Genomic DNA, 27,953 nt, shown 5'->3' on the forward strand with positions numbered 1-27,953 from the left:
AAAAGATTGACTACATACACTGACTCAATGTTTTGGTGTGATCTCATCAACTCAACTGCATGTAACACACTTTCTGTTACTAAGACATAGCTTCAACAATATTGCCTGAGCAGCTACAGAATTATATGTAGTGAATTTTTGGGAAAAAAATTTCAAAGTCGAAAAAGTTACATGTGGTATAACATGTGATTTATTTATTCTGATGGGCAAAAAACTGAGCAGACCTGTATGTACATGATAGACAACTATTGACTTAGCTTGCTGCACATATGTAGTGTGGGTGAAATGGCCCAGGTGTGCAGTATTAGATTCTTTTATGAAAAACTGTACTATTAATCATTTTCCTCTGCCAAATTGGGGAAGTTGAATGATGTTTACAGTGTAAGCTGGCCTTTTTATCTTGAATAATTGAGTGCGATTGACGGTGGTGATTATTTCCGGATAATTTTGAATTTCAAGGTGAGGCAAAACGACGCGGTGGGTATATGGTTGCATTCAAATACGACAGTGGATGCAGATTGATTCACATTGGTCGATTTCTGCTCATGTACAAAACTGGGAAATGGCGCTAATGGTGAATTTAGTCAGGTTTTGTAAGCGAAGTGCGTTTGCAATCAACATTTAAAATAATAATGATGAATGATACCCAACCATGACGGTGCAAAGCACGAAGCTGGACAGTTTGAAAAAGGAGAGTATGTACAACAAGAAAAGCAAAAAGGTAGATAGTGTCAATTATAACGGATAACTTAGTTTTCAGCCACTCCATCGGGGTAGCAATATCGTTGAAAGCATTTTTTACAGATATCCGAACGAGGAACCTTTGTAGTGAGTCGATTCCGCGCGCGTTCAAGCATTGCGCAGGATAAACAGGTCGGCCACTCCTGGTCAGTTGAACCGTCAAAAACTGGTGATGTGGTGACGGTAGTGGCCGATGCGAGGAAAGCGGTGCTTTCCGCGTCTTCATACTACATTCGAAAAACCACAAGTGAATAGAGCAAGTCAGAAACTGACTGGGCTACTTGGTGCAGTTGTTTCCGAAACAAACTCAACTTTAAGTTTGAAAGTCGAAGTATTTGTGAAAGAACCAGTGGAGTGCAGTGGAAGTGGACTGTTAGGAAGATAGACCACCAAAGGGTAACCTCCGTTCCCGGTACGAGATGGCGGATTACATCCAAAGAAAGTCGGCCGGGTGGAATAACCTGATAATTGTGTACGGGAATTGTGTACTGTTAGTAAGTCTGCTCTACATGCAAGATACAAATGCAAACCAACCTTTCTCAATCCACTCTTGAGGATTTGTTGGAATCGGCGGAAAGCTAGCGGATCCGTTTGGAAGCACGCGTGTTACTCGAGTGAATGTCGCAATCAAAGCAGTTCCATTTGGCCAGTGGGCACCGATGGGTGAGCTAAGGGTAAGCGTGAAAATGAAGACGCGAGGTAAGTAGATTGATTCGCGAGCATCTGGCCATCAGGAAGAAATATGTAGTCACCTCTCATCAGTGTCAGCAGAACCATCAGCTGCCAAGATGATATCAACTCCTCGCGCGAGCAGCGGGTTGATCGGTATGTTTTCTCCGTTTTCTCCTAGCAGATTGGAATGAAATAGTCAGCTACAGCTCAAACATGGAAGGATGGACGTATTCTCATGCAAAAAGAACCTAACCCCCGTCAACCAAGTCAAGCTTGTCTGAATTTGTCTGATCAAAGCCCGCTGGGCCATTCACACCTTTGAAAGGGTTTGGGTAGTATGCAGTGTCCACTCCGGTGAGGTCAGATGTGTTGGCTAATCGGCTGCCTAACAACTTGATAAAACCAAGTTGAGAACTTGACAGTGTTCCCACAATTGAGCCCACGAGTGTCCCTGCGATAGCGTTGAAAAGCTGAGTTGAGTATGTTGATAAACATCAGCACTGATATGCCGTGCTGAATAGCATATACATCAAAACAGATACCAAAAAAACTCAACTGAAGATGACGTCCCGATAACAAAGCTTGCTTGATCGAACCCAGTGGTACATGTCCCATTCAATGGTTTTCCACTGTCCAGGGGGGTACCCAAATATTGAGTAGGGATGTGAGCACTGAGGTAAGGGTCAAAACTTCCGAATTCGTGGACTGTAGTTTCAAATACCGTTGTTGAGAGTGGGACTATGTTGCCGGGGGTGGGTGCTTGTGATCCCGGGGGAGGTTGCTGATTGCTGACGATGATGGGATACGGATTTTTGAATGCTTGGAAGTCGGGTGAGTTTTTGAGTGCCGAGACAAGTAAACCTGCTCCATTGGCAGTAGGGGAAGTACTATCGTAAAAGTCTGAGGTTTGGGGAAAACAAGTTCGTCAGCACTAGAAGTACATAATCTATTTTGCAATTGTCAGATTGAAGTTCAGACTTTGGAGGCGTACTATTTGTTGTTGTCCCGGGCATGAAGTGATGTGATAATGCACGCGCCCAAACGTCAGTTATAGAAACTTCAAGACCAGCCTTTTTCTTCAAATCGACGTCGTCAAACAATGCGTCCAAATATCTCGCATCATCTATTGCATTGGCTCCGCCGGGTAGGAAGAGGTCGCGTGACAATAACCAGCTTGCGACGAGCTGCTTCATCTCGGGATACCCACTCATAGCTGAAGAAAGCGTTAGCCACGATCCACCACTCAAAGCAGATTGATACATGGCCAGCTGAGATATACCAGCTATTGGGCTGTTCGATGTACGTGCATCCCTATTGCAGAAAAAAGATAAGTCAATAAATAATTCAAGTCTGTCTGGCACACGGACGGAGAGGTAGTGGGTTGATCTTACATTGCTTGGAGGACTCCGGCACCATATAAAGCAGCTCGAAGCCCGCCGCCTGAATGGGCCAAGGCTAGGGTAGGATTTTCAAATGAGGCTTGTGTAAAGATTGAAGCGTAGCCTGTCTGTTTCCCAGGCCCAGTGTTATAAAAAGACTGCCACAATGGTGCGGTGAGAGCATTGCGACCTTTTCGAAACGCAACCTCTTCGGCGCACAAAGTCTGATTGGAATAGGCAGCCGATCCGGCGAGTCGAAGAAGCGGGGTCGACGGACATTGAGCAAGGGTGGGCGCGTACGAAGCAGCAGTGGCGGTGATCACTTGAGACGTGCCAGGTTTGAGTGCGATTGCTAGCCAGAGGACCCAAAAACTGAGTGACAAGGATATCATTTTGAATGAGAGAAAAGAAAGAAGGGTGGGCTGAAAGTAAGGAAGGGCGGCGATTGTTTCTCAAATCAAAGAAGCACGCTGCTCGCAAGACAGCGCGAGACTCTATCAATATTAGATTTATATATCAGAAATGTGAAGAACGGAGACTATGAGAGTCATCGAAATATGATCGAAGTCAGCTTGAGTTCATTCTTTCGAGCCGGAATCGTCGGATTCACAATATGATCGAAAATCTAGCTTTGCAGTCCTCGCGCTGTCGTCAGTTTGAATCGGAACGAAGGCAGCTCAATCCTTACATATTGGGTTGGTCGCGGGGAGGAATCACGGTCGTATGGGTACATCCAGCGCTTCTAGCATGTCTTCAAAGAATTGTTCCCCAATCAATAAAAAGGCGCCACAGCGGTCAGACAAAGTTTGGCCTAAATTTATCACCGGTGGCCATTCAATCTCGATATAACATTTCAACTTTACTGCAATTTGATTTGCAAATCACGAGAAGGTTTCCAATGAGGGTTCGAGGGTTCAGGGGTGGACAATTCGCAATATCAAAGTCACGATTATCTTTGAATTACTAACTGCGTTTTGGCTCCGGATCAGCTCGTGCGCCTTCCTGAATCCTACCACTTGACCTGCTACATAACCAGGCGAGCTGAAAGGCCCTGAAAGGCCCGAGCTTGGAGCATTGAGCAGTAAGGATGAGTGAGGAGTGACAATTATTTGGAGCTGTGGAGCTCTTCAACTTTCAATTGACCATTGGTCGGAAATCGGAAGATCCTCGTCTTCAGACAGAAAGGGCTTGAGACTTTGTTGATCTTGGAATCGAGCACTACATCTGGTCTATGTATTTCCAGAGGCTCTGCCAAGACAGTGTCTCAACAAGTCATCGCGTCCTGTTCCGCTACGTCATGTTCGGATGGAAATACGGTACTCAAAGTTGTTTGTGGTTGGGACGTGTTTTAACACAGGTCACCGTCTATAAGCCTCCTTATGACGTTTGGTAAAGAGGAAGAGGAATCATTTTTAGTTCTTTAAATTGATTTTCAGCTTTTGTGCTCTCCTTTCCTCTTACCATCAGACCTGTTGTTTCATTGATACAATGAAAACTAGAGCATAGGCGGGCACACCCACTAACAAACGTCTGGCAAACATAAAGAAAGTGATGTTTGTAACAGAGCCAATGGTATAAAGGTGGCTTTTAAAAACAGAGTTATCAACTACAAAATGTATCTTGATTTTGTGCATGCATATGATTGACAGAACTTGTGTTTGCCTTTTCCAGACAATGGAAAAAGTAAATGAGTAAATGGCCTTTAACTCAGAATAATTCAAAGAAAAAAGTGTCCTTGTTTCATGGACATGTTGAAGATGTGTAAATTTATCATGTATGGAAACAGCATGAAAAGCGATGTCTAGAAGCAAGGATTGATCATGACCAAACCAACAACTGCTATTATGGTACTCAAAACCACTAGGTTCAAGCCACCTTTTTCAAAAAATGTGAAAAACATAGATTCAAAGTTGAACTTTTTGCAGGGGAATTCCTGGGAATTCTCTGGAACTTTTTTTTGGAGTTCTGTACGGTTCATTTTCTCCGCAAAAACAACATTTTGAAAGCAGGTTTTCAAGAAAGGTAGCACGGACCTAGTTGTTTTGAGTACCGTATATATATATATGTTTAGAGATGGAGAATAAGTGATGACTATGAATAATGAGCTCAATCAGCAGGCAATATTTTGTACTTAAAAAGCATTCAAAAACACAACCTTTGAAAGGAGAGACCAATTAGGGGATACAAAGTTAAATCTGGGATTTTTTTCCCAGTTTCCCAGTTTGTTTTTGGCTGTGTCAATACCGGAATCACTCCGAAAAAAAATGCGGTTGTGCAGTGGTTGTGCAGCGGGCCGGGTAACCACTAAGGCCATCAAAATCGGCAGCGGAGCCTGCGCACCGCTTCCTAGAAGCATATTTTCTTATAGCGGAGCTGGCACTGCACAACCGGGGCCGGCAGGCGTACCTCCGCTATATTTCGGAGCAATTTGGCGTAGATGGGTACAGGGTATCACTCATCTACGCCACTCAGCCTCACTTCACTTACAACTCAATCCACATACCATGAACCGAACGACACCATCTCTGATCTCGATTATCTGATCCACGTACCCAAGCAACAATCAATACAACTCCTCTCTCTTCGCTTTGGTGTGTTCAAAACCTGGCCAACTTGTGGTTTGTCAAAAACGAGCATCTAATAAAAGGTACGGCTTGATTTCCTATTTTTGATCACTGTTTGTCCTTTTTTGTCATAGTTCTAATTAATAATTTCATTTGTTTCCCTTTGTGACTATGCCACTTCCCAGATCTTCATCGCAAAACTCCATCCAACCAAGCCTCCAGGTTCCGACTACAACCAATAGACGAAGTAACCGTCCACCAAGTCCAGCTCGCATCCAGCCTGGTTTTCTTGTCCCTCCACAAGATTCCCGTTCTGCTCTAGTAATCTCTTCAAATCCTGAAGAATCTTCTTCCTCTCTTAATCATTGTGTTGCTTCACCTCGTCCAGCTCTTGTCAACAAGAAACGTAACAGTCAACCTGCTGTACCAGCGCCAAAAAAAGCAAAGCCAGTCGTAAAGAGGAAGGTTAGTTTTTTATTTCATATTGTTTGGTTTCATTCTCTTCATGTCTCATCATTGCGATTTTTGCAGCCTCGATCGTCAACTAGCAAACGAGCTTGATCTACGTTGCCAACTTCATTGAGTGGTTCAACTTCAACTTCACCTCGTTCAGCTAAGCAAGCTCGGATGGAAGTAAGTTATGTTTTCTTGGACTTATTATGGATTCTTTCTGACATCTTTATCTCGATCTTAGCCCTTTGAAGTCCCCGATGAGGTAGACTTAGACCAAGATTCAGACGTTGAGATCATTGGAACGAACAAAACTGGCTATAATGAGTCTCGGACTCTTGGTGTCAAGAAGCTTCTTGAATATTATCATGATCCAGATGTAAGTTTTTATATTCTTTGTTCCAATTCTTGTCATTCTCAGTCTCACAATCTCTATACTTCTTGTGGGTGCATGGCTGACATGTAAGTTTTTTTTTCATATAGGGACGTGGCTACCAGTGCCGGTGGTGTCGTAAGACCTTTCTCAATGGACCCTCGTCCTATTACAACTTGTGGGGCCACCGCGATGGCACCTCTACGCGACCTCACTGCAAGCATAGAGCTCGAGCCATCACAGCTGGTGTTACTCTTCCACCCAGCTACGTTGAAAAACAGGCGGCCAAGGACAAGTCCAGAGGCACTTTGAAGTCGTTTGTCAGTGGTCCAATCTTCACTCCTGAACTTCTCAACATGATCCTCGTCATCTGGATTGTTCGCCACGCCCTCCCTTGGGTACGATTCGAAGACCCTTCCCTCCGTGCAGCCTTCTACACTGTTAATCGTAGCGCTGTGGTTCAATCGAAGACATGGGCTTCCCAACAGTCCGTTGAGTTGTTTTCTGCATTGCATCACAAGGCCATCAACACATTGAAATTAAGTTACATCCTCCTTAATCTCCTCATCGTTTGATATTTAACTTATTTAATGTTTTCATTCAACTTCTTTGTTTCAATTTAGGAGAACCAAGGACGCTTTTGTCTGATCCATGACGTTTGGACTACCAAAGGTAATCGGTACGCGTTTGTTGGAGCATCAGCCAACTACATCAACAACGACTGGGAGTATGTTTCGACTCACCTAACTCTGAAGATGGTAGCTTGGCATCATTTTGGGGTTCTGTTAGCAAGGCCTGTTGGTCGATTCTTGATTCAACATGGCCTTCATAAGAAGATCAGTCTTCCCTTTTTTTATTTTATTTCAAAATGGTTTCTTTCATAATTACTAACTTGTTCTGTAATACTCACATGCTAGGCCAGACGACGGATAGTGGAGGAAATAATGGACCAATGGCTTCAGAACTTAAATCGATGTTTGCCAACGCTGACGATCCAGTCCATTGGAATGCCTCGTCCCATCACATTCGATGTTACGCCCACAAACTAAATCTTGTAGTTGGGCACGGTCTCAAGGCGATTGGACAAAAGGTTAGTGTGGCCTCACCTTGTGTACCACATGGGGTTCCTATCCCTATACCTGGAATCGAGGTGAACGAAGGTGAGGATGCAATCATCGGCAGCGATAACTCGGACGACAAGAGCAACACTGGTTCAGACGATGCTGATGTTGATGATGAAGATGGAGATGAGGATAGCGAGTATGGTTTAACTTGTGCAATTGATGATGTGGTGGCAGTTGCCCTCAAGAAAGTACGTAACAATTCTATCTAATTCTTTTCTTCATCTCTGTTCTGATGACATGATGTCTTTGTACCAGGTGGACGCGGTATCTGGTCAGATCGCTAGTAGTGCAGCTCGTAGAAATGACTTCAAGACACGGGCCAATCGTATGGGGTACACTGGTCGAATGCTCAAAAGACCCTGCAAGACTCGTTGGAACAGTCATTACAAAAGCCGCAAGATCGCTTGCGAGGCACAGGAGGTCAGGTTTTTTATTCCACATCTTTTCTCTATTCTCTCATACTCATATTCAGTCTCTTTTCATCCGCAGGTCATTAACTCGATGATTGCAGCTGATCGAAAAGCTTGTTTCTTCAAGGGTGTAACAATCTCTGCCTCTGAATGGGATGCTGTGGAGTTGGTGAACAAAGTCTTGAAGGTAAGCATTGTTTCTGTCTCTACATCCATCTCTCTCTCTCTCCTTGCTTTTGATTGACTTGCTGACCTAAACTTTTGGTTATCTTAGACCTTTGTCGATGCAACTGCCAGAGTTGAGGGCAACGGGCCTACTGGCTCTATCCTCCTTGCTGAGTACAAGCGAGTCATCTCAGAACTCAAACTTCATCAAGCCGAGGCGTCTTCTTTCGCAAGTCTAGATAATGCCATCGATGTTATGCTCAAGTGGCTCATCGAGTACCAGGACAAGGCTGCTAGTTGTGACGCCATTGTACTAGCAACAATCGTCAATCCCCAATATCAACAGAAGTTCTTTACACTTCATTATCCAGAAGACGACTACTCATCTCGACTTTTGATCAACAACGCCTTTGACCAACTTTTGGAAGAAAACGAAGTGCGCGAACAAACCCCATCACCTGATGAACCCGATGATACTGTGGAGGCCGATGAGTTTGATGTGTTTGGGGTTTCCACTGGCTCTCAAATCAAGACTGTTAGCTCAGAGCTAGACGACTATCTTAATGGTCGTTTTCCTATCAAAAAAGACCAAACTGCGCTTGATTGGTGGAAGGTAGGCTTCTTTCCTTTTACTCATATCTTTCGAACTTGCCTAACCACATCTTCTTTCTTTCAACAGGAACATCATCTTCGCTTCCCAATCCTTGCTAGACTTGCACGTGATTACCTTGCTATCTCAGCAACGTCTTGCGCATGCGAACGTACGTTCTCAGCGGCTGCTGATGTCTGTACCCCATCTCGAGGTAGCTTGCTACCTAGAACGATGGAGCGATTGGTAGGCTCTCAAGCCTGGTTGAAAGAGGGGATTGTACCTGATGGTGCCTTTGAAGAGTCTGTCAAAGCACTACAAGCTTACATTGATCATATCGACAAAAAGAAACGCTAGCTTTTTGCACTTATACATCAAATCATAATCATAAAGCAACTTAACACACTTTGTCTCGGGCCTTTTGGTCACTTATAGTAGAATACACGTTTTGTTGGGTTATTCCCCTTTTCTATATTTTCTTTCTTGTTTTTCTCTCGATTCCTATATTCACTTATAGTAGAATCAAATCCACTCTCCTACCTGGATCAATGCTATACGCTTGGACATGTACACATGGATTTTCAATACATAATTCTGTTCTCTCCTTTGATCAACCTGACATAGTGCGCAATATAGCGATATAGCGCACGTAGTGCGCTATATTGCGGTCCCATTTTTAGCGCGAAATATAGCGAGTTTTTAGTGGTTTGACCGCTGCGCAAGTCTGTGCGATTTTTTTTCAAAAAAATAGCAGAGTGTTAGTTCTCCAATTCATAGCGCAGAATGCGCTAAACTATGTAATTTGGTCATATTTCGCTGCGTTTCGCAGTGATTCCGGTATTGGCTGTGTTTGGTACTTTCCCACGCTCTCCCAGTTTCCCAGTTTCCAAAATACAGCCAAAAACGGAAACTGGGAAACTGGGGAAAAAATCCCAGCTTTAACTTTGTATCCCCTAAATTTTGCACTGCAACCATTGTGACCTGAATTAAACATCATCTCAAAGCTTTAGGGCCCGTTCGGCTGAAAACCAAAAGTAGCTTTTGGCCAAAAGCTACACCAAAACCAAAAAGCACTTTTGGCCAAAAGTACTTTTTGGTTTTGGTCAAAAACACCGGCGTTCGGTAAGTTCGTTTGATCAAAATCAAAAAGCACTTTTGGTCAAAAGTTCTTCGAATTTCAAAAGCAGCCTTGAGGCTGCTTTTGAGACCAAAAGTACTTTTGCCCCTCAACTCGATCGATCAACCTCACCAGACCTCACCCACTCAAACTTCAATCAACTCCAACTTCACCCACTCAACACCCCTTTCTCTTGTCGTCTTTTTATCCGTCGATTTTCTCGTCTCTTCTTATTATTCAAATTACGCATCAGCTGATACAAATGTTGTACTGACTGTATGGATGTTAATCGATTGCAATGTTAACCAGTATCAAGTGTCAGAATGATAAGAAAGATTCAAATGAATCTATGAATTGAGAGGAACTGGCATTGAACAAACAGATACAAAAGATTCGATTGATGAATGTAGATGGATGAATGGATGAGGTTTGAAAAGAACGATTAATTTCAAGTTTTGATTCATTCAAAAGCACCTTTTACATGACCGTTACCAAACAGTTGAACGGTGTTCAAAAGGTCAACAATGATCAAAAGGATCTTTCGTTGACCTTTTTGGTCGACTGTTCGGTAAGTGCAAAAGCAGAAAAACAGCCAAACGGGCCCTTAAGTTTCATCATTCCATCAACTCAAACACCTCAAGAGGAACACCTCAAAGCTCAAGTTTCATCACTTCATCCAATCAAGCACCTGAAGACAAACACCATGATGCGTGCGGGTGTTTCCTGATGTTCATCATTTGATATCATGCTACTAGAAAACCAGAAGCAACAGAATCTAAATCAATTCCCAAAGAATCTTTTTCTCCTTGACGCACAAATACTACTAACAGCAAAAGGAAAGTTTGTGTTGATATGAGTGAATCAGATGATGATAAGATGATGATGATGTACCAGTCAATAGTAAAAGTAGATTGCATTTATCTTTCTTATGTGGGTTCACTTTAGATTTGATTTCTGGTAACTAAATCCAGTGAATGTTTGAAATCAATTTTTTTCTTCAAGTGCTACCAAACCCTTTAAGAAAACCAAAACCAGACAAAGATAACCAAAAAACAAAAGATACATTGGGAAGTTCAAGCCACAAAACCCAAGTTGAAATGGATTCCAGGGAAACAACAAGCTGGTCCTTCTACTCCTGGTACAAAGATCAAGTGTTTCATTATCTTCAAAGGCTGCAAGAACTCCTAACACCAATTTTGATTTGATCTTTACAGGCTCAAAGGAAATCCCAAAAAGACAGCCAAATTGCCTTGCTGGTCTTACATTCTTATTCAATGGACAATGAAAGACAAACTTATGCTCATCATCTTTCATTATCATCATTGCACTACTTTGATCATAATTTGTTCCACTGATGTGATTAATCTCTCTTGTGCTGATGTTATCCAGTTTGATTGGCCCCCATAAAAACACATAATGTTTGCAATTTTTAACAGAACAGTGTCAGCAATTATTCAAAACAATCCTACTAGTTTTTTCATATTGGTATTGCAAGATAACCACAACCAAATCAATGGTAACCATGGTTTTGCACATCTCAGGCAGAGTACCAACTTTGCCTTACCTACCAAGGTGTATATGAGTCACCATTCAAGAATTAGACCAGAATTTTGGGTGGATATGGCTCCAGACAAAGCTGTTCAGGTAAAGGTAGCTTAGCACAGTGGTAAAGCAATTTGAGAACACCTCAAATGTTTGCTTATGTTCTGTATTTTCATTTCTTATGCTTAGTTCCCATATGTCTATTGCCCATATTAGGGGGTGTCAAGTTTGTTTTTTTTACGGTTTTTACCGTAAAAATTCTCTCCCGCTGTAGCATAAATTTACACAAATTTTATGCAAACGGGAGAGGATTTATGTATCCCGTTTGCGTAAAACGTAAACAATTTATGCTTACAACATTTGATCAAAGAGCTCGCCTTGACCGATTCGCTCTGAGACACAGTGGGCTTAATAGTGGATGCCAGGACAACCTTGCATCCTTTTACCAGCAGTTTTCACCTCACCAGGTGGATGATCGAGGCCAAAATGTAAAAAAACCTCAATCATGGTTTAGCAGTTATTAAACAACCACGGCTAAGTTTTTTTTGAGTTATAACATACAAACTTAGCCGTTTCATAGTTTTTTTTGTTATAAAAAATCAAACTTGACACCCCCTATTGTGTAGCTCAACTACTCCTTTATGAATTCACACTCCTTCACACCTTATTTTCTTTCCTCATGTTGGTGTATCAGTATATTGTTATGTGGCATTGATCCTTAGTTGGTACATTTTACAACAACAATTTATAAACACCCAATAGCAATTCCAATTGCAAAACAAGAAGACCATGTGAGCTGTTTGACAGAATGAAGTTTGGTTTTGGCACCAGGAGGCCACCAATATTTCCCACAAGTAGCAACCATGGTGATTTCTGCCCCTTTGGAAATCCAACAATTTCCCAATTCTAGCCCATTGTGGAAAAAACAGCTTGGACACAGTGTGGATATGAGTGTTTTAAAGACATGAGTCACCAGCCAAAATTAGTGGTGGTTTGTCAAGGCCATAACGTTCACCAGGGACCGGGGTATGTGGTGTGCTAGAAACTAGAAATCAGTGCTAATTTTGTTTGGTTTGTTTGGTGCCTGAGTGCATCTAGAAAGTGCTACTTGTGAATTTGTTCTCCTCTTTCTGCCTGGTTTTTCTTGAGCCAAAGGCTTGAAGTGTTGGAATACATACAATGTTATCTTTAGAATCACTACATATTCCCTAAGTTCTTAATTCCTCACTGTGCATTCCCTAGAGTCAGACTGTTATCTTTGATGTGCTTTCCCATCTACACTTCATGACTTTTTCCCATTGTTTCCTCTCTACTGATCTTGTGATTTTTTGTCTCATGAATGAGTATTACATACTTATTACAAAAGTACACTTGTATAATACCCTGCCTAGAGCTGCATCAGGAAAGGCATCTTTTCTTCACCCCTTCCATTTCCTATATTACGTGCTCTAGGTAGGTCTTTTCTCTTGATAGTTATTCATGACTCGTATGATTGCAACTTCCCACCAAAGGCACAACATGGTGAGAGACTTCTATTGTAGCTATGTGGGTAAGAGAACACTAGGTGCACATGTGAGAAAGTCTTGGAACACGGTATGAGCGGGAAAAACAAATATGTTCAGAGTCCTATCTTGGGTCTGATAAAGATAACAACTAAGAACATAAGAAATTAACATGAGTCAGAGAAGGTCACAAAGATAAAGAATAAAGAATAAAGAAATCAGTCACTCACAGTCTTCTTTTCATTGATGGGGAAAAGAAGACTGATGATGATAAATCAATGTTGTATATATATGTAGAAAGATTGGGGTAGATGTGCTATAAGCATAATCTACAGAAAGTATGCTTGTGTCGATTGAATCTCAACAACATGTAACACTACATACACGGCTAGGGCTGTGACCCGGACCTGGCCCTGCCCGGCCGGCTCTGCCTGACAACTTTTGCAGAGCTGAAGGTACGCACCCCGGGGCATTCAAATTTGGCTTGATGACAGTTGAATATGGCCCTGTGGGTGCCTCAGGCGGCTCAGGCGCCCGGTCCGGCCGGGGCGCCAACCCTTTTTTTGCCAAAAAACACTAGTCTCCTACCGACCCTGGTTGGCCCTGTGCAGATTCCAGAGGTCATCAGGTACACTCAGGGCTCAATGTAACCCCGGGGCCGGCCCTGAACTCACAGGGCTGGGTCACAGCCCTATACACGACAGAGTTGGGTGGCTCAAAGATACAGAGAGCAAGAGGGAAAATTTTCCCTTCCCTCTGCTGTGATCTTCTTGTGCACCTAAGTTGTAGATTAGAGAAATTAAGCTTGTCAAGTTGCTTACAATCTTATAGATTAATTCTTCAAACCACCATCCCTAGGCTAGGACTTCAGATTTCCAGTACCTTTTCAGGAAATTTAAGTTGTCTAGATCACGGAACAGACCAGGTCTCAGACCACTCAGGGCCTCAAACATAGGCCCTGGGGTGGCCCTGGTATATTTCCAGGCTTGTGAACCCCCCACACTATTCTCAACTTAGGCAATACTAGGTTAGGATAGCATAAGGCTGAGAAGGACATATAGACAGATAACATGTAATCTAGATATATGTGAAATAGAATAACTTGTAATCCAAGATCTTATCCTCAGAGCACAGATATAAATGCTTATAGATCACCCTTTTGATTTCCTATATTGTGTGCTCTAGTTTGTTGCAACATAACAATGTTGAATGTGATTTGTTTAGTCTAAAGTACCTTATTGACAATGGCTTTGAAGTCTTTCATTCAATACTCAAGACTTATTCTTGTTCTTTTGTGGTTATTTTTTTGTGGTCTTCATTCACCATGTGCGTGTGGTGTTTGCCAACTGATGAGCACACACAGGTCACCTTTGTGCCTCAAAGGTAGTCTGTGTGCCCTTGTTGTCAAGAGATTGCCACAAGGTCATGGTGATTCTTCCTCTTCTCAGCTCAGCTTTCACCCAGTACTGAAAGAGTTCTACACTGGGAAAAGTCAAACAGGAATCATCACTCAGCAAATTGTGCTCCCATCAACTCATCCTTGACTACCACCGGCACTAGTGTACCAAGCATCATACTCGCATTGAAGACAAAATTGTCAAAAGACATAGCATATTTATCACAAAGAACTCATTCCATGGTGCTAACATTTTGTCTGTTGGAAATGAACAGATCCTTTGACTGTGGGTCACCAACAGGCTATTCAGCATGAATCAATTTTGCTGCATGAATTGCCTCTTTGAACTTGAAGCAAATCAGGAGGCACAATCCCAGCAACATCTAATCAAGAAGTCAAATTTATCAAAGTCAACCCTGCTAAAGATGCCCCAATCTTGTACAAACATGCACACCTTGACTTTAGCTCTTCACCTATAAATCCACAATTGGTTTCAGTGAGGGTTTTGGACATTTTCAAATTTTCCTCATGTCAAACACACCTGATGAACTCTTGAACGGCTGTAAGTAAAACCTGGAGTGTAAAATTTCAGAGACCGGTTTGGAATCAAACCGGGCTGCGAACAGGGCCGCCCGGATTACTATCCGAGATGCGGGCTTTGGATCTTACTCAATGAGATCGACCAGCTGATTACTTTGTGATGACTCTATAGTTATAGTGATAGATAGATAGTCACTATAATTAAACGAAAAGCTCTCTTCTAATCAATCAATAATACATTCAAGCTGTCCATGGACCTTGAACCTTGCTCATCATCATTTCAATCCGATCCAAGATCTTATCACTCTGGTTCAAACAATCTTCAAATCATCAAGAGCTGTTTTAAAATCTTGAAGCGATGAGTACATCAGGACTTAAAGATTTAACTTCGATTCTCAAAACTTATTTTTCACCTATCCGATCATCAAAACATGGAAGACGAACTGGTTCAAATCGAGATAGCAATGTGTTGATTAGTAGAGAAGAGGATTTGATGTCAAAAGCTGAGTTGTTAGTCACTCAACTTGGACAGGATGAACCCAATCAAATCATTAATGTTAGTCATGGATCAAGTGGTAATACCGTTGGTGTGACTATAACTTCAACTGAGCAAGCCTTACGAGAAAAGACGATGAAAGGATTGATGGGATCGTTAATGGAACTTGGACAAGAATTGATGAATGAAACTGATCAAATTGAAAAGGATGAAGACGAAGATGAACGATATAGATTATCATCCACTTTATTAGTAGTCTTAGAACAACTTTATACGGATAAAAGGGCAAGGGAATTGGTAGTGAAGAAGTTGAAGTTTGATTTAATGAAGTTTTGGTGGTCCAAGTTATTAAGAGCATGTTTGATTTATTATCCCGATCAACTTGAATCACAAGCCAAGTCAGCATTAGAAAACTTGATTTATAATGAATTGATTTTAGAAGAATCAGAAGCAAAAGCAAAAGAACTCGAAAGAGAACGAGAGGAATTAGATCTAGATAGATTCAATCAAAATGAAATTCAAATGGATGTCAATTCCAGTTCGAATTTGATAAAGAAAGAAATCGAAATCATTAAATCCAATGAGGACATCAAGATATCAGAGGAAGTCTTCAAATTATACTGCTCATGTTCAATGAAAGGTGATGATGATCATTCCTTGTCAAAACATCAACCTAGTCATGAATCTTTACTTCAATCGATCCTTTTAAGATGGGGAAAGAAGGAACCGATAGATTATTTCAACTTCTTAAATCCAAAGATTCAACTTTCATCGTCGGTCAATCATCCTTCCAATGCAACTCATCATCGATTAATCGCATTAACTCTTTTTATCGATATGATCACCACTTGGCCATATGCGATTCCTAAAATACTTGAAACTAACCTGATTCAAACTTTATTAGATTGCTTGATTCGATCGGATCTTAACTCTTCTTCATTTGATCCTCAACTCATTCAACTTATTATTAGATCAATTTTAGTCATCTTTCCTAGAAGTCCGACTTCTTTTGATCGATATTTGATTGAATTATTAATCGGATTTGGACAATCGGTGATATGGCTTAGTAAAGTATCAGCAGATGAAAGTTTAAGATTATCAGTTTTAGATTATTTTAATTTACTCTATGGTCTCTTTCCTTTCCACTTTTTACAATTCTTACAAAGTCCAACTTCATTCTTGAAAAGCATTATTGAACAAAGACAAGAACAACAAATTGTCTCACCATTATCACTTTCACCTTCACCATCAACTTCAACTCCAACTTCATCATTTCAACCTTCTTATCAGCATCATCAATATCTCAATCTCAAACTCGATCACAATCTAATCAAGCAATTCACTATCGTTTGAGTCCTGACTTTGTTTTATTCTTTTGATGTCTTCAACTTATTCCTTGACCTCTTACACTCTGACCTTTCTTCTTACTCTTTGCTCTCCAAGCCACTTTTGATTCAACACAGACTATGTCCAGCTCTCATCGAATCAAATTTATCCACCGAACGCACTCACATTGCCAACCAACTCAAATTATTCGAATCAGCTGAATTGATTCAAAAATGCGAACAGAACCTGATCATCAGTTCATTAATCAATCATCAACTCTCCAACCCACCACTTGATTCACTTTCACAGGCTATCAAACATACCCTTGGTTTAGATCCAACACCGAGTCGAACAAGAACAACATCGTTACCCGCTGATTTGAAGTCGTCAAATCACCCAGCATCTTCGCAGCCTATCAAACCTATCAATCAACTATGTCAGAGATCTAATCAGGAACTCAGGACTCAAACCCTGATCCTCAAATCTCAGCTGAATATTGAGCTTTACCTTAAGCAACAACATCTTCAACAAATGGGAACTCTACACAAGCAAAATATCTTGGAAACTGGTTTAGAAGCCGAGATCTCCAACTTGGTTTAGTCTTTTTGCACTTTTTCTACGGCTCTCAAATGATATAGAATGGCAGAACTAATCTACATGTCAATGTGAAAAACAAAACAGCATACAATCAATCGAGAGCTAAGAAGGAAGCTAGAAATTATAGAACAAGCGGATTCCAACAAATTAGAGCAAGATCTCAAACATAAGACAAACACAAACAATTATCATCAATTGATTAAAGATCGTACAGCGCGTTACAGGGAAGAGAAAATCGAACTGAGTGAAGAAAAGAAACAACTCTTGAATAAGATCAATGTGCTTGAGAATCTACTTGAGTGTCAAAGTAATGAGTTGAAAAAGGTTGAAACTGAGTATGTGGGTTTTTCTGTTCTCCCTCCACTTTGACTGAAGAAATCGGAGAATTAAAGTTCAGATTGATGATGTTTTCGATCGCACTTGTTATTTGATTCAGGGCGCATGGGTTGAGGAATGAACTGAAATTGACTGAACCTAAGTTAGAAAGTTTGGATGAGCTACAGGCAAAGAATGAAGCATTGACTAAGGCCTTGTTGACTTGGTATTTTCTTGCCACTCTCGTTTATCTTGTATATGTAAAACTGACGCCAAAATTTCTTTTTATCTACATTTTCTACGTGAAACAAAGGGATGATGATTTACGAAGGTTCAGAGAATCACGAAAACAGATTGATGTTTTGAGAGGTGAGTGGAAAAAGTTTGAGTCTTTAGCAAATCGAGCCGAACTCGATAATCAAGCACTCAAGCTTCAACTCAAGTAAGCGATTTCCTTGTATGCCTTTTCGTATGAAAACATCATACACTTCTGACCTTCTCCTTTCTATGTCTGCTTAGACAACAATCCGAACAGAACCAACGTCTAGAAGCCTTACTAGAAGCCACGAAATCCAAAAATGAACAAGAAAAGACCAAACCAGATCGAATTGATAGAGAAGTGATTGAGAATTTGGAAGAAGAATTAAGGTTAAGTGAAGAAAAGAACTTGAAATTACAAATCGAATTACATGATTTGAAAACCCAAAGAAGAGAGTCTAGGGAAGTAGAAGAAGATCGATCACCGGACATCGTTTAAAGCATACCATTTTGTCTTTTTTTTTATCAAATTGATTTTTCTTGAGATACATCCATTTTAGAAAGCCAACCCAAGTAAAAATTTACCATATCTAAGTTTTTCTTTTTCCCTTTTGTTTAATTAAAACCAAAAAAGAAATTGTATTTAAAATATCCATTTTGTAATGGGATCATCATAACCCTAAAACCCAGAAAAAGGTTCCTCTTTTTTCATTTCATTTCACTCAATACTTTTTTCTTATCTGTTTTCTTTAAGATTTACTTTATCTCATGATCAATTATGTTTGAAGGGAGAATTGAAAAGTTTAGGGTAGTCACAGAGTCTTAAACTGATTTTTAGTGTACTGTACATATGTATACGTTTACTTTACGATTTTTTCTTTCTTTATTTAGGTGTTGATATATATTAATAATAAGTGCATTGAGCACAGAAATTGGATATGTTAGTTTTATACTTCAAGGGAGAGATGAAGAATCGATACTATACAAGTCACTTTTTGATATAGACACGCATGCCTGTTGTTGTTTTCACAAAATCACAGATTCATAGGAGAGAATCAGTGATAGCCAGGTGAAACAAGCTCCCTTGACCTGACACCATATTGACATACTACGTGAAATTAATAGGTTCACAACAAATCCGAATCAACCGATTGGATATCCGGCTCAGCTTATAATCAGCCTGCAAACTACTTACATTTCTCATCATGAGATTCATTCGATCAACTTGCAGAACTCTCTACAAAACAACCATACAAAATACCACCTCACAAATTCGATTCCATGTGACAACTCGACCGGCGCGTTTAAGATTCGCACCATCACCCACTGGTTTCTTACATCTTGGAGGACTTCGAACGGCTCTCTTTAATCATCTTTTGGCTAGAAAAATGGGTGCTCAATGGATCTTACGAATCGAAGATACAGATCGGGTAAGCTTTCTAAAGTTTTTGTTTTCTCTCATTATTGTTTCTCTTCATGAAATCTAACGTTGATTTTCTTTTAGACAAGATTCGTTGAAGGAGCACTGGAAAGCTTGATCAAAACACTTCATTGGGCTGGATTAGACTATGACGAAGGTTAGAATTTTGTTATCTTTTTCTTGTTGGATCCGATCAACCTAAGATCTAAGATCATAAATAAGCTTCTTTGGGTTTCGCTTTTCAGGACCTGATCGACCTGGCTCATGTGGACCTTATATTCAATCCGAAAGGAAACATATTTATCATGAACATGCAAAAAAATTAATAGAGGTAATGAATATACCGAAAAAACTTTGAGGATACCAGATTGCTGACATTTGAATGTATTTGGATGCTTTAGTCAGATCAGGCATACCCTTGTTTTTGTTCACCTAATCGTCTTTCGGAGATGCGAGACAGATTTAGAACATCCGGTTCTCACCTAGTCTACGATCGGAAATGTCTTAACTTATCTCCAGAAGAAGTTAAAGATCAAATCAGTCAAGGGACATCCCATGTGATCAGATTCAAGGCTAGTTGAATGTTCTCATTAAAGTATTTTGAGTATGAGGACTGATAATGGATAGTCAAGTAGTGCAGAATACGGATGAAGCGATCGATTGTCAAGATTCGGTTTATGGTCAACTGAACTTTCCTAATGATACACAAGACGATGTGATCTTACTCAAAGCAGATGGGATGCCGACTTATCATTTCGCTAATGTCGTGGATGATCATCTGATGCATATTTCACATGTCTTACGTGGTGAAGTAAGCTCCTCAGCCTAAAGATCTCATCAAAAATCAAGTTTGGTAAATTACTGATCTTTGACTATGTCTTATGTAAAACTAGGAATGGCTATCTTCAACTCCAAAGCATTTGTTACTATACAAAGCGCTAGGATTTCAGCCGCCTAACTTTGTGCATCTTCCATTGTTGGTCAATGCCGATGGATCGAAACTTAGTAAGCGATCGGGGGATGTCCGGGTCGAGGATTTCATTGTTCGTTGTGATTCGAGTGTCTTCTCGTACTTGATCAGATCGAAGTTGTTTGCATTAATCCTAAACCTTTTTCTCTTTGAATCTTAGGCTAAAGGCTATGAACCAGAGGCTCTATTGAATTTTGTTGCTCTGATGGGCATGAACCATTCCCGACATGCATCACTGTCTAAGACCAAAGATGAAACCACTGACGTCATGACGATGGATGAGATGATTTCCATTGTTTGTTTCAATCTTTTCATCTTTAATAGAATCAGTTGAAGGTGTTCATACAGCGCTGATTACCAAATCGATCTTGTTACCTTCCAGTTTTCAGTCGAATCAATCAGTAAACACCGATCTACGATGTCACAAGCTAAACTTGATTTTCTCAATCAACAACATCTTTCACGGCAAATCAGTTCATCAGATCCGAAACAAATCCAAGTCTTGGTCTCACGTGCTCGGAAACTATTATCTCCCATTGCTGATGACGAGCGACGATTTCCAACCGCGTATATGCAGAAAGTCATGTTTCTAATGAGAGTGAGTAATCTTTATGAGATGAAGACGTTGAATACTCTTATGATGCTTATTCCCTTTTGTCACTCGGTCGAAGGATCGCTTACACATTTTTTCAGATCTCAAATACCTTACGGAATACTTCTTCTGTTTACCTGATTTGACTTCATCTGAAGCACAAGCGATGAAGAGCACTATCACTCCGGAACATTATCGTGAGCGATCATGTCAAAGAAGTGATGCGAAAGCAAAGGCGAGCTAACATTTTCTGAATCTGATCCATAGTTTCAGTAACTCGATCATTCCACCACCTCATTGAGCTCCTTGAAGATAACGGGATCGATTTCGTACAAGAAAGGATCTCAGAAAAGATCCAAGATACCGTAAAATCAAATCCAGAAGTCAAACGAAAATCGTCAATGACAGCTATCAGACATGCTATCACGGGACGAAAGGTTAGGAATTCATAATCTCAGAGGCTTGAATCGTATGTATGCACTAATAGTTTGGATGTCTGCTATAGGTCGGTGCTGGACTTGCAGAAACAATCGAAGTTTTGGGAAAAGAGAGAACACTTGAAAGGTTGGAAGCCGCGATCAGGCGTGTTTGAGATCAACTTGATGTAGGAAAAGGCTTGGAAACTTTCATTGAACATGACAAAGTACTTTCAAAAGCGACGATTTTCTAGGTCAAATCTTGAAACTTGGAATCATTACATGAGTCATCAATAAGCGTTAAAGCTCTGGGATCTATCATCATTGGAATTTGAGAGTTTGGCTTTTTAATGAAGGTGACGTTGGATTCCATTTTTTTGTGGATGTTGACAATGGATTGTTCCCAGATCCCTTTACCAATTGCCCCCATTATCTTGTTATACAAGTTGTATCACACAGAGGAAAACAATGGGATGGTATGGTGATTCATGAAACCCTGAGGGCTGAAAGAGTTTTTGATCATACACTGTTTTTGTCTTTGATCAAATAACATTGCCGAACACCTTGGACTAGGAGCGAGCTTCTAGAAACGAGAATAGGTAACATGTGTTGTAACCTGTGAAAGAGTCCCGGCGAACATTGAGAGATCATTCTCTTCGTAATTGATCTGCACAGCGTGCTCTTTACCATTTCCCAAAAATCATAGATTGATCTCTTTACCATGGATGATGCTCTTCATTCATGATGATCTTATATATAATAGTGGACGGTCAAGTAATCTACTTCTTCCCACTTTATATTTCAGACATCTTAAGAGGAAGTTCTTAAAAAGTATTCTCTCTCTTGAAATCTTTTTCGAGTAGTATATTCATTGATCTCATTTTATTCATACATATTTTTGGGGACTGCCCGCCTCTCCCTTTTATTGTTACTTTTTAGACCGCCCCATAGCGGACCTTTTTGATGCCTTTGAGTCTTGCAGATGTACTTAACTATTCTGTATAGTATTATCACTACATTGTAATTAGGGCTCTATGCCCCGATTCAGGCTAATCTCCTCATCGTGAGCTCCAGCTTGATTCACGTCAATACCAAACCTATTCTAATGTTTTCTACAAAAATCAAAAAGTGCTTTGACCCAAAAACAGTTTTTGGCTTTGATGGTGCATTTGGCCAAAAAGTGTTTTTGTAAGACAGTTAAATGGGCACGAATTCTTTGAAATTTACCCTCCCCTCGCTCAAGCCTCGAGCCTTTGGCGAGGGACTTTGATAAGTTTGGGCTTTGCCTTGTCTGAGATTCACAAGCCTTTCATGAATAGCAACCATAGCTGAAAAAGGCAAGCACAGAAAAAAAGAAGTCCCTTTGGAAGTGGAGGTAGTGGAGATGCAAGAAGCTGAAACAGAAGCGGATACAGGCGTTGGAAAAGGAAAACATAAAATGAGAGGCTGGAAAGGATGGGCTTTTGTGGAAGAGGAGGAGTTGTTTAAAAATAGATTGGGAAGTTGTGTGACGTAGCCTTGACGAACGATGTGTAATCCATCGTGTTGCTTACATGCTGTGCTCATTGCCTTCGCGAATATCTCTCATTGCCATTGATCTTCGAGGATTCCTCTTTACCCTCTCAAATCATTTCTATTTGTTTACGTGGATGATCTTGAGCTCCGTTTTATTACTCAAAGTCCCTTTAGATACTCCATCAATTATCATCAAGTCATTTTGAGATCTTCTCTTTGTTTATATTCTTCGATTCATATAGGATTTTCGTCCTCATATAGGATTTTCGTCCCACCACATATCTCCCTCTCTTACATAACTTGTATTACTTTTTAGTTTGCCCCATAGTGGACCTTATCGTCTTTGAGTCAGTTGCCCTGTAGTTAGGTTCTATTCTGTTATAGATTTCTCTCTCATTGCAGCTATGTAGGGCTCTATGCCCCGATTCTGGCTAAAACCACCATCGTGAGTTTAGCTCGGCTCACTCGGACTCCCAAACCTGTTCTAATGTATGTAAAAAAGAATGTCTCGGGGAAAGTGGAGTTTTACGAATATCACGATTCCCGAAAATTGATGTTCGGAAAAATCTTACGACCATGGGGAATATATTCTCACCCTGCATGTGTGTACACTTTTATTTGTGGGGGGTGTAAGGTAGTAAAGAGCTGAAGATGATTTGAAAGCTTTCCCTGTTAATAATAAAGAGATATTCAGGGAAGTCTAAAACGATTGCAATGCAAAATGATACCTGTTAGCCTTCCTTGCAGTTCCTGACTTGATATTCTTGTTGGTTGTTTTTTGATATGATTATCTTTGTTTTTCTTCGACAATGATAACCTATTATGTTATTTTTGCTGCCTATTTGACCTTTGGCTCAATGCGAGAGTACTGGGGAACTGGATTGATGATTGAACCTGTGGATATGGGCCCAACATCACTTGCGAGAAGTTTGTCTAGTTCTCTCCTGAACATCAAGATCCTATCGGATAACGACTCCATTGCAGACCAATGTACGACATTGATTTCTTCTAATGCTCTTTTTTCCAGAAGCTCAAAATCTTGAATTGCTGTTTGGAGCATGTGGTCCACTTGGTTCAAGCAGAACTTCCAAAGGTAGCACTGCAGTCACGAAAAGACATCAAACGTTCACGTAAGCCAAAGATTCATACAAGATCAGATGAACACAATTAGTAGATTAGAAAATGTTTTTAACAAACGTGACGCAAGATATATCGAGACATTGAGAAGCCGAATTGTTCCTTTGCAAGTGATATTATGTCTTTGTTTGCTTTGATCATTCTTTTGATGAAATCAGATCGTTCAGAAAATATCATAGCTGAAAACTCCAATAATGGTCTTTTATTCAAAAGCTCGTCGTACAAATCTAAAAATCTCTCCAAGCGTTTTCCAAATTCTCCTTGCGTTTCACCAGAAAACTTGAAACTTACTGAACGCTGATAGGATCTTTCGGGTAAAAGATGATGGGGGAAGTGATCGAGTGCTGCATCCGCTCCCCAGAACCAGTGAAGACCGGTTGGCTCTCGAGATCCTTCCTGAGACATAAATGTTAGCCTTTCTAGTAAGATCTTTGACCCTTTACCAATAGATTTCACCAGCGTCTCTGCAATGAAATCCCCAATGTCTTCGTAATCGGGACCCGGCTTTCCAATTCCCCTTGGATGAAGGGGATGAAGATCCAAGATGTGGCGCAAAGTTTTCAAAATCCTGTTTAAGGCCATGCTATCATCTAGCAAATTGTCAAGCTAGGCGCCACCAGTTCATCATTTTCACTTTGATCAGTTCAGAATCACGTATCACAAACGAAAAAGAGCATGATATCACCTACAGATGAGGGTGGGAGGTTGTGGGCAAATCCCCAGGCCATAAGAGTGAAGCTAGTGCGCAGACATTTCTTGAAATCTAAGAGACTCTCTTCGAGTGCCTCAAAATCATTCAAAGTGCTTGACCGTGGGGTGTTGACGACCCTTTGTAACATTCTGATATGCGCCGGCATGTCATCTATTATGAGGACGCCTGCAACTCTCGCGCCACTTTCACTCCCCGATAGGATAACGTCGAGTACCGGAAGACAAAGAACATCGGGGTTCAAAGTATGAGCAATTTGCCTCTGATCCCAAATGTATGACATCGTCAAAGAAGCGCGAGAATCAAAATCTTACACCATGGAGTCAAAGTCCCGATGTACGTGCTTGATTTCAACAGGTTTTGATGGTTCTTTGAGACCCAAGATTGACAGTCGAAATGGAGCATGTTCATGAGCGTCCAAACTGATGGCCAAGGGATCAAGCTTTTTTCCATATTCTCGAGGAGCGATATCTTCAACTTGTCTCATAAGTTCTTTTACATGACTTTTGAAGGACGCCAAACCGACTTCTAACAACTCTTGTTTCATCATACGTAGAAACTTTTGTGACATATTATACTGAGCGTGCACTACTCCGGAAGCATCTTTCAGTTGATTTATCGATTCAAGATAGATGATCGAAACTTTTTCCAAAATCTCCACGGCTTTTTTACGACTTTCTTGCCATACCTGCCGTGAGATGAGTTTATCAATGGGCGTCAGAAGTAGTAAGGACTTGTGAACCGAATCAAGAGGAGATATGAGAATGAGCTGTGAACTAACCGAAAAAGTTGCATAGAGTCTCACGAAAGTATGTTGGCGAAGGTGATTCAATTTTTCACCCACGGTGATCAAGAGTGTCTTCAACTCCAGAAGGATTGGTACGGATTTCGAGTCTAGGTTTACCAAATCAAGCACAACGATATCCAAAATCCTTTTAGTAAGAGAAGAGATGACGGCACGTTCCTCGTAGAGCTTGTCATAAAAACCATCAAGGATCCCTGACCCTTTTGTCAAACGCCGAGTTCGGGGTGGCGGAGGTGCTTTTACCAGGTTGGGTCTAGGAAGGTATAGCCTTAGTCGGCCATGCCTCTCCGATGCGCTTCCTATGATTTCGTCACTCTTTTCCACTGGATCTATGGAATATGCATCCAGCTTAGGCGCCACAGCCTCATTGGATAATGTATTTATACCAGGGGAAGATGAAGCAGATGCCGATTCCTTGATAGACTCCAATGATTTCGAAGAGGGAATTATATGATCGATGTGCTGTCCAGCCGCTGAGATTGTTGGTAAGGATGCTTTCTCGCTTTCTGCATCTGAGGAGACATCCAAGACAGATGTTGGAGATATCGTGGGACGCATGGGATCTTTTTGAAGAGATTTTGTTTGAACGAAGTTTGTCCCGGGAATATCCAGAAGAGAAGTTCGGAAAACCTTGCGACCAGTTGTGACAGGTCTCAATCCATTGACTTCTTTCCGACTGAAAAGTGTGAGATCAATTCGATTCATATCTCAGTACTTCTCAAATGAAGATGCTTATATATCAAATCTTGCAAACCCAGAAGAGATCCCTCTGCTCAACATATCTGCTTCTGAGACCGAACGTCCTATCCCCGACTTCTTTTTCACGTTGCCATCTATTGTCGGAGATCTTTGGGAATCAGTAGGATCCAATTCCCACTGATGGTATTTCAAAAGACAAGGAATGTTTACAATGGTGAGAGAAGCAAAAGACACGGAACGTCATTCTCTGGGTTTTGACCCTGCTTGAAGCTACGCAAGACAATGAATTGGTTTCATAGCTTACCAAAACTCTCTTGTTTGATGATTTGCGGTCAACTGATTGATGATCATGATTAGAATCAGAAGCTAGATTTAGGAGAGCATCATCATGGAAGTTGGACCATAAAGCTTCGATGTGGCCAACAGTGTTATGTCGCCAAAGTGGCTCGTCTGTGGCGTGTATCAGTAGCCCTGACTTGCAAAAACGAAAGATGAAGAACGAGATCGTCCATGAAGCTAAAATCCCATGTTGTGAGATCATTTAGATCGAACTCTATATAATCAGGATCAACTTAAATACGCTGTGTAATTTTTTTATTGAAGAAATTTTTTATAAGATTGTAGCATTCAGTATGACCGGGATATATCGCAGAATCGCAACTTCAAAGGGTTTTTAAGAGATGTTCCAAAACAGTCGATGACCTAATACCATGATATCGGTTTGATGGCTCGGCTTCCATAGAAAGCAGCAGAACAGTTGTCCCGAATTTGTGAAAAAAAATGTATAAAGTGATCTCAATTGTTTCTTATCTTAAATGATACCTTACAACTTGTAGCATCCAGGTTTCACTTACGGTGGCCCTGAGGCAAAATCACCGCCACCAGGACCCCGGAGAGCTCCTGTAGAGGTGACCGTGCATGTCAATAAAAGATTTTATTTTCTCATGTTTGCTGCGAAATGCTGTGTATCTTACAGCCTCTACACCACGTTAAAAACTCATCACACTTGTGTAGGTATGGCTTTCAAACTTAACAAAGGCTCCCGGCTAGGCGTGTGAGGCAGGAGCAAGGGATTCAGTCAAGTCTTCATGAATAACTGTGGTGAAGTGTGTGTAGACTGTGTAGGAAAATCCTTTACATCATGCACCTCGATAAGAGCTCTCCTGGTTACGTATCTGAGGCAAAATCCCCGCCCCCCCTTTCTGTAATCTGCGATTTCGTCATTTGTGATTTGTGATTTGTGATTTGTACAAATTTGTACTCTGTATCGGTCATGAAAGATACAGACCACGATCACGATGATTGATAACAAATGCTTTGTATCGGTTATCAACAATAAACGCGTATTGGTCATTGATAATAAATGCTTATCAATGTCAGATACTGATTGCCTTTGCATTTACAATCGGGAGTAATGCAACGTGAAACGGTTTTCGTTCGCGCTGACGATGAAAGCAAGTTCAGTTTTGTCTTTTAGTTACCAGCTGAAAACGTTTGGATATTTGAAACATTCAAGCTGTTTAATTCTAAATAGCAGTAGATCAAGCTAGACTACTATCTAGTCGGGGGTTTCTGGTGTTAGTTAGGGGTACACAAAGCATACCCACACTTTGTTTGAAAAATTAAAGCAGCATAAGAGCTAGCTAGCCATTAAAAAGGCTGCAAACATGCCGCGGTTGCAATAGGAGTTAGGTGCCCTCTTGAGATCCGGCTTCTTTACTTACTCATTTGTTCTTATAGATAAAGAACTCTGGATCATAAAAAATTCATTCAGCCAGGAGAAACCACATCATATATTCTCTTTTTGTTCATTCAGAATTGACTATATTGAAATTGATGCTTCATCTAGAGCATTTTCAACAACAAACTCGTGTTTCTCAAAGACACAGTAGACAATTTGAATAATAAGAACTCACTTAATCTGTCAAGAGCAACCACATATCTATCTATTTTTTCTTTACATCCTTCAAGCAACGCTCGGACCTCAGCGCTGTGATCACGGTAAACGGTACGGTGCGGTACGGACCTCACCGTACCTCAAATACCTGTTGGACATTGCGGTCACCCCGTACCGTGCTCTGTTTATCAAGTATCTGGTTACGGTGATCACTACGATTACGCCGCAAATTGACAA

At 40.8% G+C, this 27,953-nt stretch overlaps 4 protein-coding genes across 4 annotated transcripts; 2 read left to right on the top strand and 2 right to left on the bottom strand.

The window, feature by feature from the left end:
* Positions 1 to 585: 585 nt before the first annotated feature.
* MELLADRAFT_47650 (uncharacterized protein) lies at positions 586 to 3,349 on the bottom strand (the record flags this gene model as incomplete). Its single annotated transcript, XM_007407833.1, has 8 exons — positions 586 to 968; positions 1,054 to 1,202; positions 1,276 to 1,409; positions 1,494 to 1,587; positions 1,667 to 1,883; positions 1,970 to 2,313; positions 2,405 to 2,724; positions 2,805 to 3,349. 8 exons carry the CDS (start codon positions 3,182 to 3,184, stop codon positions 750 to 752), a joined length of 1,857 nt encoding a protein of 618 aa, XP_007407895.1.
* An 11,573-nt stretch (positions 3,350 to 14,922) lies between these two features.
* Positions 14,923 to 18,055, top strand: MELLADRAFT_104675 (uncharacterized protein; the record flags this gene model as incomplete). Its single annotated transcript, XM_007407728.1, has 5 exons — positions 14,923 to 16,407; positions 16,504 to 16,980; positions 17,068 to 17,318; positions 17,420 to 17,740; positions 17,818 to 18,055. The coding sequence occupies 5 exons, from the start codon at positions 14,923 to 14,925 to the stop codon at positions 18,053 to 18,055; spliced, it is 2,772 nt and encodes a 923-aa protein (XP_007407790.1).
* Positions 18,056 to 18,761: 706 nt separating this feature from the next.
* Positions 18,762 to 20,782, top strand: MELLADRAFT_84374 (uncharacterized protein; the record flags this gene model as incomplete). The annotated part of the gene is made up of 9 exons (XM_007407729.1): positions 18,762 to 18,986; positions 19,061 to 19,133; positions 19,222 to 19,307; positions 19,378 to 19,552; positions 19,609 to 19,787; positions 19,870 to 20,019; positions 20,107 to 20,241; positions 20,329 to 20,544; positions 20,618 to 20,782. The coding sequence occupies 9 exons, from the start codon at positions 18,762 to 18,764 to the stop codon at positions 20,780 to 20,782; spliced, it is 1,404 nt and encodes a 467-aa protein (XP_007407791.1).
* Positions 20,783 to 23,307: 2,525 nt separating this feature from the next.
* MELLADRAFT_104677 (uncharacterized protein) lies at positions 23,308 to 26,360 on the bottom strand (the record flags this gene model as incomplete). The annotated part of the gene is made up of 7 exons (XM_007407832.1): positions 23,308 to 23,568; positions 23,898 to 24,212; positions 24,296 to 24,577; positions 24,656 to 25,003; positions 25,097 to 25,796; positions 25,875 to 25,996; positions 26,124 to 26,360. 7 exons carry the CDS (start codon positions 26,358 to 26,360, stop codon positions 23,308 to 23,310), a joined length of 2,265 nt encoding a protein of 754 aa, XP_007407894.1.
* Between the last annotated feature and the right edge of the window lie 1,593 nt (positions 26,361 to 27,953).

This window comes from Melampsora larici-populina (genome assembly GCF_000204055.1).
Source record: "Melampsora larici-populina 98AG31 unplaced genomic scaffold MELLAscaffold_10, whole genome shotgun sequence".
NCBI classification, from domain to species: Eukaryota; Fungi; Basidiomycota; class Pucciniomycetes; order Pucciniales; family Melampsoraceae; genus Melampsora; species Melampsora laricis-populina.